General features: G+C 30.6%; 2 protein-coding genes across 2 annotated transcripts; one reads left to right on the forward strand and one right to left on the reverse strand.

The window, feature by feature from the left end:
- Positions 1 to 1,013: 1,013 nt before the first annotated feature.
- On the reverse strand, positions 1,014 to 6,072 carry hmga1b (high mobility group AT-hook 1b). The gene is made up of 5 exons (XM_073852017.1): positions 5,852 to 6,072; positions 5,245 to 5,343; positions 5,030 to 5,107; positions 4,460 to 4,507; positions 1,014 to 2,943 (listed from the first exon to the last, which is right to left on the reverse strand). The coding sequence occupies exons 2-5, from the start codon at positions 5,332 to 5,334 to the stop codon at positions 2,881 to 2,883; spliced, it is 279 nt and encodes a 92-aa protein (XP_073708118.1). The 5' UTR covers positions 5,335 to 5,343; positions 5,852 to 6,072; the 3' UTR covers positions 1,014 to 2,880.
- A 3,689-nt stretch (positions 6,073 to 9,761) lies between these two features.
- On the forward strand, positions 9,762 to 14,240 carry tusc2a (tumor suppressor 2, mitochondrial calcium regulator a). Its single transcript, XM_073852013.1, has 4 exons — positions 9,762 to 9,776; positions 11,230 to 11,441; positions 12,779 to 12,899; positions 13,716 to 14,240. Exons 2-4 carry the CDS (start codon positions 11,293 to 11,295, stop codon positions 13,779 to 13,781), a joined length of 336 nt encoding a protein of 111 aa, XP_073708114.1. The 5' UTR covers positions 9,762 to 9,776; positions 11,230 to 11,292; the 3' UTR covers positions 13,782 to 14,240.
- Positions 14,241 to 17,263: the final 3,023 nt, after the last annotated feature.

A 17,263-nucleotide genomic window follows, 5' to 3' on the forward strand; every position in this document is an offset into this window, starting at 1 on the left:
AATATTATATAATAATATGTGACCCTGGATCATAAGTCGCATGGGTGTATTTGTAGCAGTAGCCAAAAATACATGGTATGGGTCAAAATTCTGGATTTTTCTTTTATGCCAGAATTCATTAGGATATTACAGTTGTGGTCAAAAGTTTACACCCCCCTTTCAGAATCTGCTAAATGTTAATTTTTTTTTTTTCCAAAAAAGAGGGATCATGCAAAATGCATGTTACTGTTTATTTAGTACTGACTTGAATAAGATATTTTAGATAAAATCTGTTTACATATAGTCCACAAGAGAAAATAATAGTTAAATTTATAAAAATTAAACCCGGTTCAGTTGATTAATACTGTGTTGTTACCTGAATCATCCACAGCTGTGTTTTTTTTTTTGTTTAGTAATAGTTGAGTCCCTTGTTTGTCCTGAACAGTTAAACTGCCTGCTGTTCTTCAGAAAAATCCTTCAGGTCCCACAAATTTTTTTGTGTGTGTGTGTATTTGAACCCTTTCCAAAAATAACTGTATGATTTTGAGAGTCATCTTTTCACACTGAAGACAACTGAGGGACTCATATGCAACTATTACAGAAGGTTCAAACGCTCAATGATGCTCTAGAAGAAAAAACAATGCATTAAGAGCAGGGGGTGAAAACTTTTGAACAGAATAAAGATGTGTAAATTTTTCTTATTTTGCCTAAATATCATATTTTTTAATTTAGTACTGCCCTTCAGAGACTACAGAAGATAGATGTTTCCGAAAAGACAAAATAATCTTCAAATTCAAAAGTTTTCACCCCCTGACTCTTAATGCATGTTTTTTTCGTCTTGGAGCATCAGTGAGCATTTGAACCTTCTGTAATAGTTGCATGGTCCAGGGTCACATATAACATTATTGTAAAATATGTAAATGTACAAACAATTTGAAAAAGTATTTTTTTATTAAGATCAACACACACTATACATACAAATAAAGTCTATAAATCTAATACACATTTTATAACTCTACTATTGTAGTAATAAAATGTCACACACCATGCCTATGCAGGCTATTTACTGCTACACAGACAATCACTGCGGAATAAAGGGTATTTCTACTACCGAAGGGATTGACATTGTCTTATGGGCTTTTGCTGTCTGTTCATGACACCGTAATACCTGAGGTGAATATTTCAGAAGTTATGAGGACTTGAATGCATAAAATACAGTCCAATATTGTTTCGAGGAGGATTAATATGGGCTATAATTTAGATTGCACTTTTGCTCACTATATGTATTTCAAGGGAGTCTATCATTTTCTTTTTTATGGACCCTGAAAAGAATAAATCTGAATCCTTGAGAAGCATAGCTTATTGTCCTGTTGTGATCTGTCATGCACACAGCTAGATGATTAAATGAAATCATTTTGAAATGAATATTCCAAAAGCACTTGGGTGTGGAGAAACTTGAGCTGATACCTGTAATGCAAACAGTCCTTTGAGGAAATGCTGTAAGAAGGTGGTTTGTGTATGTTATATGCTATTTGTTATATTAATACATTTCAATGTTCGGTTCTTAAGGATTTTTTATTTACTTTTTGGTACCTTGAATCACCACTTGATGGCGTCCTGAAGCAAAACCACCTGAGAACACCTTCTGTATATTAGTTTTCTTCACCATTATGTTTTTCTCCATAATTTTCTTTGACCATTTAGGGAACGCAAAGTGCTGTGCCAGATTCATTCCCAATTAGGAATTAGTACAATACATGTCTTCATGTAGTTCAAAACACAAATCGCTTTAGCTGGAATGTCTTCCAACACAATACACCAGCAAAGACGTATGTTTTCTGCGAAAAAGCAGTTTGTACCCGCGAGGTCAGAGTCAATAATGGCTTCAAAATTGAACACTGCTGCCTTAAACTTCTATAGTGACAAACAAACACAGAAATATACATCCAAATACAAACCTTTGCTATTATCCTCAATGCTGAATCTTGGGGATTCTAATGGAAAACATCACATAAGCTGCTGTTAAAGAAATAGTTCATCCAAAAATGTGCTGAAAATGTACTTGCCATCATGCCATTTAGATATAGGTGAGTTTGTTTCTCAATAGGAACAAAATTAGCATTACTACTTGCTCACCAATGGATCCTCTGGAGTGAATGGGTGCCGTCAGAATGAGAGTCCAAACAGCTGTTAAAACCTTCACAATAATCCACTCCGGTCCATCAGTTAACGTCTTGTAAAGTGAAAAGACGATGTTTGAAATTCTTCATTCATTCTGACGGCACCCATTCACACAGTGATGTAATGCTAAATGTCTCCAAATCTGTTCTTAGGAACAAACAAACTCATCTACTCATCATTTTTGGGTAAACTATTCCTTTACTAAATCTATGTGCTTCCTCAACAGCTGGCTTGATTACAAAATATAAGAACCTGCCTTGAAATGAATATTCACTGATGGTTGGACAGTATTATACACTAACAAAAAGCTAGGTAAACTGTTAATCGGTAAACTGTAAACAGCTACATTCAAAATGAATGCATTCTATGAGAACTATTAAGCCCATGATGTCACACATTAAATTATAGCTTGCTCTAATTCTAGTCTACAACATGGACACGAAATTACTCAACAGAACTACGAACAAAGCGTTAGTAGAAAAGCACCTCAGTCGGATAGATATATAGTAAAAGTAACTGGAAACACGTGACTTTGTATACAGTGTGATTCTGGTTTCTACAGTATATTTGATCTAATGACATGAAACCCATGTATTATGTAGAATATTACATCTTTACTGTCCTTTTGTGGTTGTAGAAAGACATGTTTTTCACAGGTTGGAGAGCAGACGGTTGGTTTGTTTGTTTGGTTGAGTATGAGGTAGTGCTCCGGTTAGATTGTTACTGGTCGTCCTCGTCATCTTCCTCTGCGTCCTCAGATGAATCCTGAGGTTTTTCCTTCTCCTGTGTGAAACGGGAACATTAAACATTTGGGGATGAAATGTATGGAAGCAAAGCTTCTCTCTTGCATGCTATATTTGACATTTACAATGCCATTTTAAATAGGTTTAGCAAGATAGCTTGACCTTTAAATTTGCACGTCACTTCTGTGCAACTTGAAATATAAAATGAAATCTCAAATTTAAAGAGACAGTTCACCAAAATGTACCGGCCATCAGCATATTAGAATGATTTTCGAAGGATCATGTGACACTGAGAACTGGAGTAATGATGCTGAAAATGTAGTTTTGCATCACAGAATTAGATTTTTAGTTAATTAAATAAAAAAAGTATATTTAATTGAATGCAGCCTTGGTGAGATTTCAAACTTTTGGGTAGTATAAAATTACTGAACAATTACTTTCATGCTATTATGATTTTCTTTATTACATGGATGTTATGGACAAACCTTAAATGCATGGTAAATATATTGAACAGGACTGTTTGCTTTTAAGACATTGGGTAGTTCATATCTGCATACTAGCATAAAGTATATATTTTTGACCATAGTCAATATATGCTGCAAAAACAATAATATAATATAATAAATAGCTTCACAATAAATAAACAATTAAAGCAAAAAACAACAACAAAACACTAAATTAAACAAAATAGTTGTCTAGCTTTTTTAAATAATACAATAATAATATAATTTTCAAGCTTCACAATAAAACAAATACAAAATAAACAAAACAATAAATAAAAATAACAAAAGTGATTACATGAGAAATAAAAAAACAAACAAATAAAAATAAATTAAACAAAATAGTTGTCAAGCTTCATTAAATAATATAATATTCAAATAGCTTAACAATAAATACATACATAAAAAACACAACTTAAAAAAAACACAAAAACATTTTTTTACCAGTTGTCAAGCTTCTTTAAATAATATAATATAACATAATATTCAAATATCATCACAATAAATAAATGAATAAATAAAAAGAAAAAAATCAATGACAAAATCAATAAAAAATAATAACATCAATTACTTTGTAAAATTAACAAACAAAAAACGAAATTAAACAAAACAGTTGTCAAGCTTCTTTAAATATAATAATAATAATATAATTTTCAAATAGCTTCACAATAAAAAATCTATAAAACTAATAAAAATTAAAAAAATCAATACAAATAATATAAGCAATTACTTTTATTTTTATAATAAATAAATAAAACAGATTTTTTTTTTACCAAAACAGTTGTCAAGCTTCTTTAAATAATATAATATAATATTCAAATAGCATCACAATTAATAAATAAATAAAAAGAATAAATCAATAAATAACAAAATCAATTAAAAAAATAAAATCAATTACTTATTTTTAATTAAAAAAATGTTAATTAATTAATTAATTAAAAACAAAATAGTTGTCAAGCTTTTTTAATAATATAATATAATATATAGATTTGTGTTCCACAGAGGAAAGTAAATAATGATACATTTTGTTGCACAAACTATTATTTTAATATATACCTCTTTCTTCGGCCTTCCCCTTGGTTTGCTTCCAGAAGCGGATGATTTCTATTGAACAGAAAATGAAATTAACAAACAATTATTCAAGTGTTAAAAAATCAGTCACTTAAATGCAACAGTTCCCCAAAAGCTAAACCACTGGATAAAACTAAGGCGCTTCTATTTTTTCACATCTTTTTCACAGGCCAATGTGACACTGCATGGCAAATGCACCAGTAGAGGGAGCCTGTTTCTGCACATGACAACAGATGGAGGGGGCATTGAGTTCATTGAGGACTCTTGAGGCGGGAGCTGACAGTGCATTGCTCAGGGGTAAGTGGCTAACAGCGGGTCACCTGCATTTGGTCGGCAGACGAGCCGTCAACCAAAAACCAGCATACACTATTCACAATTAATAATGCATATGTCTCTGTGTGTTTGCAAACCACAGACAGCTGTGTTGTACCACAAGCCAACAGTGAGAAAAATACAGTAGTGTCTATATTTACATCTATGCAACCGGCGATACCATAATCACACAAAGAGACTAATTATTCATAGTGTGAGTTAATTAAAAAGAAGAAAGCGTACTCTCTTAGCCGGGCCTTTGTTTTTGCTGCCTTTTGGCCGTCCTCTTGGTCTTTTCGCAGTTGGCGACCCACTCGATTCCTAGAAGAAAACATGTTTATTAAGAAGTTGTCTTAATACACTGTAAGCTGAGGATGCATTATATTAACAAATAAAAGCCACATGCATTATAATTTTCTTTTCGCTCATTGGTTTATTAATCATCTATTATTTTATACCTTTGGATGTTTCCTTGGCCTTCCTCGTCCCCTTTTTACCACTCCATCCTTGTCTTTGAGAGAGACTGTTTGTTTCTCTGAATCACTCATGTTTCTTGGCTGTTAAAATAGAAATTAAATTCATTAAACAGTTGATTTTATATCTTAGGACATGCAATTTGAACTGAATTCATAGCCTAAGTGATTACCTATTATTATGAGTTAAATAGAGGTTGCATTGAATGCATTAGCTCTTTAAACATCTTCCATGACAATGACTTAAATCAAGTATTAAAATATATAAATGCATTGACCGATTAAGTTTAAAGGAAACATATATTGTGCTCATTTTCATGCATTCAGCATTGAGGGTCTCTGGGACACTAAACAAATGCACAGTCAGCCTCATAAAGTTTATTAATTGCATTCATGTCTGAAACCCTTCTGGTTACTTTGCTAAATAACTGGTGTTGAGGCACAGGCGAGGCGCTCAATGGGTTATGCAACAGTAAATCTGTATGGAAGCCATATATCCCGTGCTGCACTTACAGAAGGACGTGCAAATGAGCGGTACAGCCATCGTGCAAGCATTTAAAACACAACGAAACACTGACTTACATGCACTTACAGGAAAATAATGGTGTGATGCGCCCGCTGTTCTGTTCGGTGGCCCCACCTCCCGCACGATGTCTGCTGATTGAATTAGAGCGCAACCGACCGTCTACCAATAAAACACCGTCTAATTCCGAGGTAAATAGACGACTGCTTGTGGAAAAGAGCGAAATTAACTCTGTCGCTACCGATCGAATCAAGGGAGACGCGGAATAGATACGATTAAAGCGAGTGCAGGAATAGCCGCCTGTCACTGGAATAAAAGGCCAATGGAAAAGCAGGATGAGCCGCAGGTTGATGGGAAGAGAGGCGGATCTCACGGGTCCATATGCTGCATATAATGGCTGTGACAAATGACTGGCGCCAAGTACAAAAATCAACTTTAGGAAAAACAGAAGAAAAAAATTAATGAATTAAATTAAATAAATAAATCGGCACGCTTCTTTAGAAAATAAAATAAAATGTAATATACAAATAGCTTCACAATAAATAAATAATGTATAAATGAATTATTAAATGAACTAGATAGATAGATAGATAGATAGATAGATAGATAGATAGATAGATAGATAGATAGATAGATAGATAGATAGATAGATAGATAGATAAAATAAATTACATTTGCAGTAAATAAAAAGAAAAAAGTCGTCAAGCTTATGAAATATTTTAATATAATATAGTATTATAATAAATAAATAAATAATAAATAAATAAGATAGATGGATAGATAGATAGATAGATAGATAGATAGATGATAGATAGATAGATAGATAGATAGATAGATAGATAGATAGATAGATAGATAGATAGATAGATAGATAGATGATACGAAAAGAATAAAAAAATCAATAACTTCAAATAAATAAAAATAAATAAATAAAAACTAAAGTGAACAAAATAAGTCATCAAGCTTCTTTAAAAATATAATATACTAATAGCTTCACAATAAATAATTAAATAAATTACATATCCCTAGATAGATAGACAATATATAAATAAATAATGAAATAAGATATAGATATAGATTATAGATAGATAGATAGATAGATAGATAGATAGATAGATAGATAGATAGATAGATAGACAGACAGATGATAGATAGATAGATAGATAGATAGATAGATAGATGATAGATAGATAGATAGATAGATAGACAGACAGACAGACAGACAGACAGACAGACAGACAGACAGACAGACAGACAGATGATAGATAGATAGATAGATAGATAGATAGATAGATAGATAGATAGATAGATAGACAGACAGACAGACAGACAGACAGACAGACAGATGATAGACAGACAGACATATAGATAGATAGATAGACAGACAGATGATAGATAGATAGATAGATAGATAGATAGATAGATAGATAGATAGATAGATAGATAGACAGACAGACAGATGATAGACAGACAGATAGATAGATAGATAGACAGACAGACAGATGATAGATAGATAGATAGAGAGAGAGAGAGAGAGATAGATAGATATGAAAAGAATAAATATAAAAAACAAATATTACTATCATTTACTTTTGAAATAAATTAAAAACTAAAGTGAACAAAATAAGTCGTCAAGCTTCTTTAAAAATATAATATACTAATAGCTTCACAATAAATAATGAAATAAATAAATATCTCTAGATAGATAGACAGATACTTATACCAAGTATATTTAAATAAAATTAAAAATAATAAAAAAAAGTTTAATAAAAAATAAATAAAAATAAAAAAGAATAAAAATCAGTAACTTTTACTTTTTGAATAAATAAAAAATATGTCACAAAATATGTCATCAAACTTCTTTAAAAATATAATATACTAATAGCTTCACAATAAATAATTAAATAAATTACATATCCCTAGATAGATAGACAATATATAAATAAATAATGAAATAAGATATAGATATAGATTATAGATAGATAGATAGATAGATAGATAGATAGATAGATAGATAGATAGATAGATAGATAGATAGACAGACAGATGATAGATAGATAGATAGATAGATAGATAGATAGATAGATAGATAGATGATAGATAGATAGATAGATAGATAGATAGATAGATAGATAGATAGATAGATAGATAGATAGATAGATAGACAGACAGACAGACAGATGATAGATAGATAGATAGATAGATAGATAGATAGATAGATAGATAGACAGACAGACAGACAGACAGACAGACAGACAGACAGATGATAGATAGATAGATAGATAGATAGATAGATAGATAGATAGACAGACAGACAGACAGACAGACAGATGATAGATAGATAGATAGATAGATAGATAGATAGATAGATAGATAGATAGATAGATAGATAGACAGACAGACAGACAGACAGACAGACAGACAGATGATAGACAGACAGACATATAGATAGATAGATAGACAGACATATAGATAGATAGATAGATAGATAGATAGATAGATAGATAGATAGATAGATAGATAGATAGATAGACAGACAGACAGACAGATGATAGACAGACAGATAGATAGATAGATAGATAGACAGACAGACAGATGATAGATAGATAGATAGAGAGAGAGAGAGAGATAGATAGATATGAAAAGAATAAATATAAAAAACAAATATTACTATCATTTACTTTTGAAATAAATTAAAAACTAAAGTGAACAAAATAAGTCGTCAAGCTTCTTTAAAAATATAATATACTAATAGCTTCACAATAAATAATGAAATAAATAAATATCTCTAGATAGATAGACAGATACTTATACCAAGTATATTTAAATAAAATTAAAAATAATAAAAAAAAGTTTAATAAAAAATAAATAAAAATAAAAAAGAATAAAAATCAGTAACTTTTACTTTTTGAATAAATAAAAAATATGTCACAAAATATGTCATCAAACTTCTTTAAAAATAATAGTCTACTAATAGCTTCACAATAAATAAATAATATATAAATAAATAATGAAATAAGATAGATAGATAGATAGATAGATAGATAGATAGATAGATAGATAGATAGATAGATAGATAGATAGATAGATAGATAGATAGATAGATAGATAGATAGATAGATAGATAGATAAATAATATTAATAGATTAATAAAATAATACTAATAAAAAAAGTATAATAATCAATAACTTTTACTTTTTTAATAAATAAAAAAATGAATGAACAAAATATGTCATCAAGCTTCTTTAAAAAAATAAAATATAGATTATTGATAACTTTACAATAAATAAATAATATCTAAATAAACAGTTGAACTATGATAGAGATAGATAGCTAATATAATATAATATTCAAATGGCTTTACAAGAAATAAAAAATATATAAATAAATAATTAAATAAAATTAATTAAAACTAGATAGAAAGATAGATAGATTATGGATATAGCTACGTTTAAAGTAAATAATAGAATAGAATAGAATAGAATAGAATATTCAAATAGCTTTACAATAAATAATAATAAACTAGACAGATAGATTTAATATAAATAAAAAAAGTGCACAAAATAAGTCAAGCTTATTGAAAAATATAACATACAAATAGCTTCACAATAAATAAATAATTAATTAAATAAACTAGATAGATAGAACAAAATACACAAAATAAATAAATCGTCACGCTTATAATATAATAATATAATATAATAAAACAATAAAAGTGATAAAAGCAATTACTTAAAAAAAACTAAATTAAACCAAATACTTGTCAAGCTTTTTTAAATATATAATATAATATAATATAATATAGTATAATATAATATAATATAATATATACATTTTACAAAAAGAAAAAAATAGTACGTGACTGAACCAAGGGGCTCTAGTTTGTCGGTTTGTCTCAGTGACTGGGCGCGTAAATGTGACGTCAATAATCTACGTCATTGTGCTTGAAGACAGCAGTCTAGAAGAATCACAACAATGAAAATTTACATGATCTGTATGTATGCTTTTTACATTATCCTTATCTTACATGTTTTCTAGTATGAAACCGAATCGAACCGATGAACTGAAATGCGTGATAGTCGTGTTTTGTTACGTGCTGAATGGCTGTGAATGGCTTATGTCTTGTTTACATTGCAAACAACTATAACATTCAGCCTTGTTAGTGCAAGTCAGTAACATTTTGAGGAAAAATACGACCATTCGTACTGAAAATATAATAGATTTTAAAGACTAAAATAATGGTTAGTTGTGAGAATAAGGTTGGTTAAATTGACGCTCTTCAGGTATAATCAGCTAACCTGCTAGCTAACTAACTGGGATTACTGCTTTAACCAACTGGGATTACAGGTTTAACCAGCGGATCTGTTTTGTTTAGAGTCTGTTGAGAATGTTGTTGTATCATAATAGATGATATATATACACTACCGTTCAAAAGTTTGGGGTCAGTACATTTTTATTGTTTCTTTTTCTTTTCTTTTCTTTTTTTTTAAAGAAATTAATACTTTTATTCACCAAGGATGTATTAAGTTAAAAATTAAAAGTTTATTAAAAGTTATTAATAAATAATTTACATTGTTATAAAATATTTATATTTTGAATAAACACTGTACTTTTTAAACTTGTTATTCATGAAAGAATCCTGAAAAAAAAAATCACAGGTTCCAAAAAATATTTGGCAGCACAACTGTTGATATTATCCAACATTGATCATTCTAATAATAAATCAGCATATCAGAATGATTTCTGAAGGATCATGTGACACTTAAGACTGGAGCAACAGCTGATAAAAATTCAGCTTTTCATCACAGGAATAAATTCTATTTTAAAGTACGTTAAAATAAATAACATTATTTTATGTTGTAAAAAACATTTTGCAATATTACTGTTTTTTTTTCTGTATTTTTAATCAAATAAATGCAGCCTTGATGAGCATAAGAGACTTCTTACAAGTCTTACTGACCCCAAACTTTTGAACGGTAGTGTATATATATATATATATATATATATATATATATATATATATATATATATATATATATATATATATATACATTTTATTTATTTTAATTGGGCCATTTTAAGCAGATAGGTGTGAACAAAATTAAACTTTCTGTATCTTTTTAGTATTTATTTATTTTTGCACTAAAAAAGATAACTGAACAGGTCAGGTAATATGTTGCATTTTCTATAGAAGTTACCATCCACCAAAGTCAGTTTTTTTTCTTCTTCTCACATCTAGTGCTTGGTTAATGTTCATTTTGCATCTTGCCTCCAGGTATTTCTACTATAAAAAGACTATAAAAAAGACCTGACCACAGATTCTTGATCAGAGAGCTAGTTCACCCACAGCAGTGCTTTGAAGCCACACCACAAGCCACACATGCCCAGATGCATTACCATATGTTGCCTTTATGGCAGAAGTCTGTAACATGCTCTGTGTTTTCCAGAACTGAACTGATGTGATCTGCTGGCCGCTCTGCCTCCTCTTGAATAATGCACTGTCAATAAAAATGGGAGGCAGCGGATCCAAAACCAAAGGAGTCTGGCCTTTTAGCGGCTCGGGAGCTGGAGGAGAAGCTCCCGGTGAGGTCAGCGAACAGTGTTTAGCTCGTCTACGAGGCTCCAAGAACGCAACACCTTTTGTCTTTACAAGGAAAAGGTAAATGTTAAAAAAGGGTAAAAACCCTGTGATCATCTAGGTCAAGATCTGCAAGCTGTTTAGTTTAGTATAGTTTGTACTTAGTGGTTTGAGGCATGTAAAGTCACTCTCAAATCAGGAACACGTCCATGTCATATTTGAACAAAAACCAAGAAACAGAAATTAGAAACTATATTTTGTTTATAGAGATACGATACATTCTTTGCGTAATTCTTAATTTTTTTATTTGTTTATTTAATTATATTCTAAATTTACAAAAACCACAGTGCGTTTTAGTCATTCTCAGTAGTTTGTGGAAATTGTGCTCAATTTTAATAATGCCAGAAACATAAATACACTACCAGTCAAAAGTTTTTTTAGATATTTCATGTTTTTTGAAGTAGTCTCTTCTGCTTACCAAGCCTGCATTTATTTGATCCAAAGTACAGCAAAAACAGTAAAATGTTGAAATATTTTTACTATTTAAAATGTTTTCTATTTAAATATATTTTAAAATGTAATTTATTCCATTGATCAAAGCTAAAATTTCAGCGTCATTACACCTCATGATCCTTTTTTGCTGTTCAAGAAACATTTTTGATTATTATTGTTATCAATATTTAAAACAGTTGAGTACATTTTTTTTTCAGGAATAGAAAGATACAAAGATCAGCATTTATCTGAAATAAAAAGCTTTTGTAACATTATACACTACACCATTCAAAAAAAGAAAAAGTATTATAGAAGTTAATACTTTTAATTAGCAAGATGGCAAAGAAATGTATAATGTTACAAAAGATTCTATTTCAGATAAATGCTGTTTCTACTCTTTCGATTTTCTACTCGTCAGAGAAACCTGAAAAAATTCTACTCTGCTGTTTTCAACATAATAATAATTATCAATGTTTTTTGAGCAGCAAATCAGAATATTAGAATGATTTCTGAAGGGTCATGTGACTGAAGTAATGATACTAAAAATTCAGCTTTGAAATTACATACATAACATTTTAAATATATATTCAAATAGAAAAGTTATTTTAAATAGTAAAAATATTTCAAAACTTTTACTGTTTTGCTGTACTTTGGATCAAATAAATGCAGGCTTGGTGAGCAGAAGAGACTTCTTTAAAAAAATAAAAATAATACTGTTCAAAAACTTTTGACTGGTAGTGTACATATACATACATATTTACTTAAAATAAATATTTAATTTAGAAATAAATCTTTAATAAAATACAAAATAAATAATTCACATTTTGTGCACACTTTTTAATTTCATAATTTTCTTTTTTTTTTTTTTGATGAAATGAGACTGTGTGTTTATGTGTTATTCATCCAGCTGTTGTTTGTTTTTGCAGTTCCTTGTATTTCGATGAAGATGGAGATCTGGCTCATGAATTTTATGAGGAGACTGTGGTGACCAAGAACGGCAGAAAGAAAGCAAAACTGAAGAGAATTCAGAAAAACCTTATACCTCAGGTACAGTTACATGGTAATATTTAGTGCAAATCGACAGGATCAGCTCAAGAAATTAAGTGTAATTTATACAGAATAACTATTAATTATAATTAATTATGATGATTAACTGCTAAAATTAAGATTTGATTTATTTAAGGGCTTGTCCTTTTTTAATTTTCATCACAGCCTGGAAAACCCATAATTTGTTACTTGATTTTGATATTCAGTGATACATGATATTTACAGTAGATTTTTTGTTCAGTTTGTCCAGAATAGAAAGAAACCACATTTTTAAATGTGTATCTGCTAAAAAAAATACATTTGGCATCAAAAGACATCAACTAATTATTTAATGAATTATCTAAACAGTTATTTATTTGTTCATTTGTTTGTGGTTAAATATTTAATTTACCTGTTTTTTATTTTTTTGTTTGTGTGTTTGTTTATTTGTTCTAAGTTTTTAATTTAAGCACTTCTGTTACATTTAATTTAATCAATGAATGTGTGTGTTTGTTTGTTTGTTTGTTGTTAGTTTTTCTTGGTGTCTCATTTATTTCTTATAATTTATTTGTAAAAGAGTATTTATTTCTTTATTCCTGGTGTCTCATCTAAACTTTTTTATTTGTTTTTGGTTAATTTATTTCAAATTTTTGTCCCTGGTCTCCTATCTAAACACTTCTTTTACATTTAATTTTATTTATTTGTTTGTTTGTTCTTTGTGTCTTATCTGAAATTGTTATTTACCCTAAATCACGTAATGTAGTTTTACAGCTCAGTTTTTTTACAAAAAAAAAAGAAAAAAAAAGTCATTTTCATTTTTTTTTTTCATGTCTACAGGGAATCATTAAGTTGGATCATCCGCGAATCCACTTTGACTTCCCTGTCATCCTCTGTGAAATATAATCACACAAACTGTGGGAAGTGTCACTCCAGACCCTCCTTCCAGCGTCGGTGTTCTTCTGAAAAGATGCCGTGGCTCTGTGTTACGACAGCGAGGGCGTTCTGCCCTTCACATGGCTTTGACCAAAAACATGAATCACATTTTCTGATTTGTATTTTTGATGTATAGACAGCAGACATATGGTGTCTTGTCTTCTGTGATGTACAGTTAGGAAAGCATGTGCGGTGAGAGCTTGTAAGTACGGAGCCTAAAGCAATGCAGGGATTGTACATAAATCACTGGTGTTTGTTGAAGTCTGTCTGTTGCAGTGTGCGTTCATCGTTGTATTGTTTATTATAATATTCTGTTGTATCAAAGTCTTACTCTGTTTGTTGGGTTGCAACCCACATCTGCACTTTTTTTCTCATTTATTGTACAGTAAATTATGAGTTGATACTTGAATAAAATGGTTTAGCAGATTACACAGTAGTAATTATTTATGTAAGTCAATGTAAATGTTTAGAATAACATGAAATTACAGTCACAGTCCATTTTACATCCAAAATGTTAAAGAGAAACAAAATATTTAGTGAGAAAAGACTTTTGTCTGCAGCATATCAGTTATTAGTCAATATTAGAATATTTTAATACATCTGTATCAGCTGATATTGGATATTTAATTGTGGATATTCACTGTTAAATTAAATCTTCAGCACAATTTCAAAATAAATATCTATTTTTCAAACAGTACGTAATGTTGTGACCAGTGGTATTTTAGTATCACTAATGTACTGTTATAGTTTTTGATTATGGCCCGGTTTCACAGACAGGGCTTAGATTAAGCCAGGATTAACCCATAGTTCAATTAGGACATTTAAGTAATTTTTATAAACGTGCTTAGAAAAAAATATTACTGGTGTGCATCTTGAGACAAAACAAAGGCACTGATATATATTTTAGATCAGTCAGTGCAAGTTTCTTTTAGTTGAAACAGCTCGGACTTACATTTTAGTCTAGGACTAGGCTTAAGCCTTGTTTGTGAAACCGGGGGAATATGTTTAATTACATTGTGTTCTTGTCACTTTTTGTTTCTACATACAGTTATAGTCAAAAGTTTACACACACCTTGTAGAATCTGCAAAATGTTAATTATTTCACCAAAATATGAGGGATCATACCAAATACATGTTATTTTTTATTTAGTACTGACCTGAATAAGATATTTCACAAAAAGATGTTTACATATAGTCCACAAAAGACAATAATATGTTATGAAAATTACCCCATTCAAAAGTTTACGTACACTTGATTCTTAATACTGTGTTGCTACCTGAATTATCCACAGCTGTGTTTTTTTGTTGTTGTTGTTTAGTGATAGTTGTTCATGAGTCCCTTGTTTGTCCTGAACAGTTAAACTGCCTGCTGATCTTCAGAAAAGTCCTTCAGGTCCCACAAATTCTTTGGTTTTTCATCATTTTTGTGTATTTGAACCCTTTCCAACAATGACTGTATGATTTTTAGATCCATCTTTTCACACTGAGGACAACTGAGGGACTCATATGCAACAATTACAGAAGGTTCAAACGCTCACTGATGCTCCAGAAGGAAAAACTATGTCTTAAGAGCAGGGGGTGAAAACTTTTGAACAAAATGAAGATGTGTTGGCTACATTTTTCTTATTTTGCCTGAATAAATATATATATATAATTTTTATTTAGTACCGCCCTCCAGAAGCTACAGAAGATACTTACATGTTTCCCAGAAGACAAAAAAAGTTACATTGATCATGATCTTCAAGTTTTCAAAAGTCTTCACCCCCTGGCTCTTAATGCATTGTGTTTCTTTCTGAAGCATCTTTCTGTATTAGTTGCATATGAGTCCCTCATTTGTCCTCAGTGTAAAAAGATGGATCTCAAAATCATACAGTCATTGTTGGAAAGGGTTTAAACACACAAAAATGCTAAAAAACTAAAGAATTTGTGGAACCTGAAGGATTTAACAGTTTAACTGTTCAGGACAAACAAGGGAATCATGAACAACTATCATTTTTATAAATTCAACTATTATTTTCTCTTGTGTAAACATACTAAATAAAAAATAACATGCATTTTGTATAATCTCTCTTATTTTAGTAAAATAATTAACATTTTGCAGATTCTGCAAGGTGTATGTGAATTTTTGACTTTACTTCAACTAAACAAAATTGTATTGTTTTATTTTAAAGTAACAATGTTTTTTGTATATTTAGTTGCTACTCATTCACAAGTGATAAGCATTTTGTTTTTAATTTATTTAAAATAAATTATTATTATTTATTATGTAAACTATAGACATTCATAATAGTAATAATAATAATTATTTAAATTTTTTTAGTTGTCATTTATTTATTATTATAGAATTTTCATCTGCTAACAGTTTTTGGCCCTGATATTATTGAAACTTATTGAAATTTTTACTATTGGTGTAAGTGTAATACCTAAGGAGCTTTTAAAAATATTTTTCCAATTTCTTTTGCACACTTTTTTTCTGAGCTATGAATTGAAAATGCATTCTTCTCCCATATTTAGTTTATTTTGGCCGTCGGTACTGTAGGTCGCCTGGCACCGGAGATCTGGGTGTGGTATATAGTGAAATGTCAGAGGTTAAGCTGTTTTAAATGTTTCCTCGCTACTTTGAAGTCCACCGTCGGGAGGCTTTCGATCCCGTACAGTGACTTGATCTCCAGCGTCATGCGATGGATGCATTATCAGAGCCGGCCCGTCCCTCAAAGGTACGTTTCATTAGAAACAGATGACTGTCTCGGTGTAAATGACTTCATTGGGAATGTTTGTCCCACCCCTGTGAATGAAATACAGGAAGCTCCGACAGGATGCCATGTCTGCGCACAATCACTGACACCGATAAGAGAGAATAAACGCTTGGAGGGTTTATGAGAGAATGCGTGATGAGACATATGAAGGTTACAGCGGCCCTTAGGGGCGTCGGTGTGTGTGAAAATACTGTTAAAAGAACAGATAGGCTAAAAATTACAATTCTGTCATCATCAGCTCTGTGCTTGAAATGACTGAGATTGACAATTAAATTAAAGTAGGTGGGGTTTATATGTATTTGACATTTTTAACAGAGATGGAGTGATAATACAGGGGATCTCTCCTAGTGCTCAAGGATGTGTGTTTGCCATTTTTGGGAGGCGGGTGTGACGGGTGTGTGTGCGTCCAGTTCCTCTCATATTGTTAAAACTTCCTGGCGCTGCCTAGTTGGAAGAAACGGTGATGTAAAACCCCAAGAACGGGGAGAAAAGGAAAAGGCCCGAGGAAGGAAGTGGCCCTCTCTCTTTCATGAGCACACACATGCACTGACAGAGGCCACACATGAGTCAGCAGAATATGCAGGAACGGCGGAACAGGATCTCTGCGGGTCATTGTCAGAAAGGAACCACTTGAAAGCCGCCTGATGCTACTCTGATTTCATATCCATCATGTGCATCCTCTAGCGTCGGATGAGT

This window comes from Garra rufa, chromosome 12 (genome assembly GCF_049309525.1).
Source record: "Garra rufa chromosome 12, GarRuf1.0, whole genome shotgun sequence".
In the NCBI taxonomy this organism is placed as follows: domain Eukaryota; kingdom Metazoa; phylum Chordata; class Actinopteri; order Cypriniformes; family Cyprinidae; genus Garra; species Garra rufa.

What these genes read in the sequence shown, in the direction of transcription:
- tusc2a (XM_073852013.1), top strand. Translation starts at nt 11,293, where the DNA reads ATGGGAGGCAGCGGATCCAAAACCAAAGGAGTCTGGCCTTTTAGCGGC. An exon ending in TTTGTCTTTACAAGGAAAAG is followed by an intron (nt 11,442 to 12,778) that starts GTAAATGTTAAA and finishes TTGTTTTTGCAG; the next exon opens with TTCCTTGTATTTCGATGAAG. An exon ending in AGAAAAACCTTATACCTCAG is followed by an intron (nt 12,900 to 13,715) that starts GTACAGTTACAT and finishes TCATGTCTACAG; the next exon opens with GGAATCATTAAGTTGGATCA.
- hmga1b (XM_073852017.1), bottom strand. Translation starts at nt 5,334, where the DNA reads ATGAGTGATTCAGAGAAACAAACAGTCTCTCTCAAAGACAAGGATGGA. An exon ending in GGCCAAGGAAACATCCAAAG is followed by an intron (nt 5,108 to 5,244) that starts GTATAAAATAAT and finishes GTTTTCTTCTAG; the next exon opens with GAATCGAGTGGGTCGCCAAC. An exon ending in ACAAAGGCCCGGCTAAGAGA is followed by an intron (nt 4,508 to 5,029) that starts GTACGCTTTCTT and finishes TCTGTTCAATAG; the next exon opens with AAATCATCCGCTTCTGGAAG.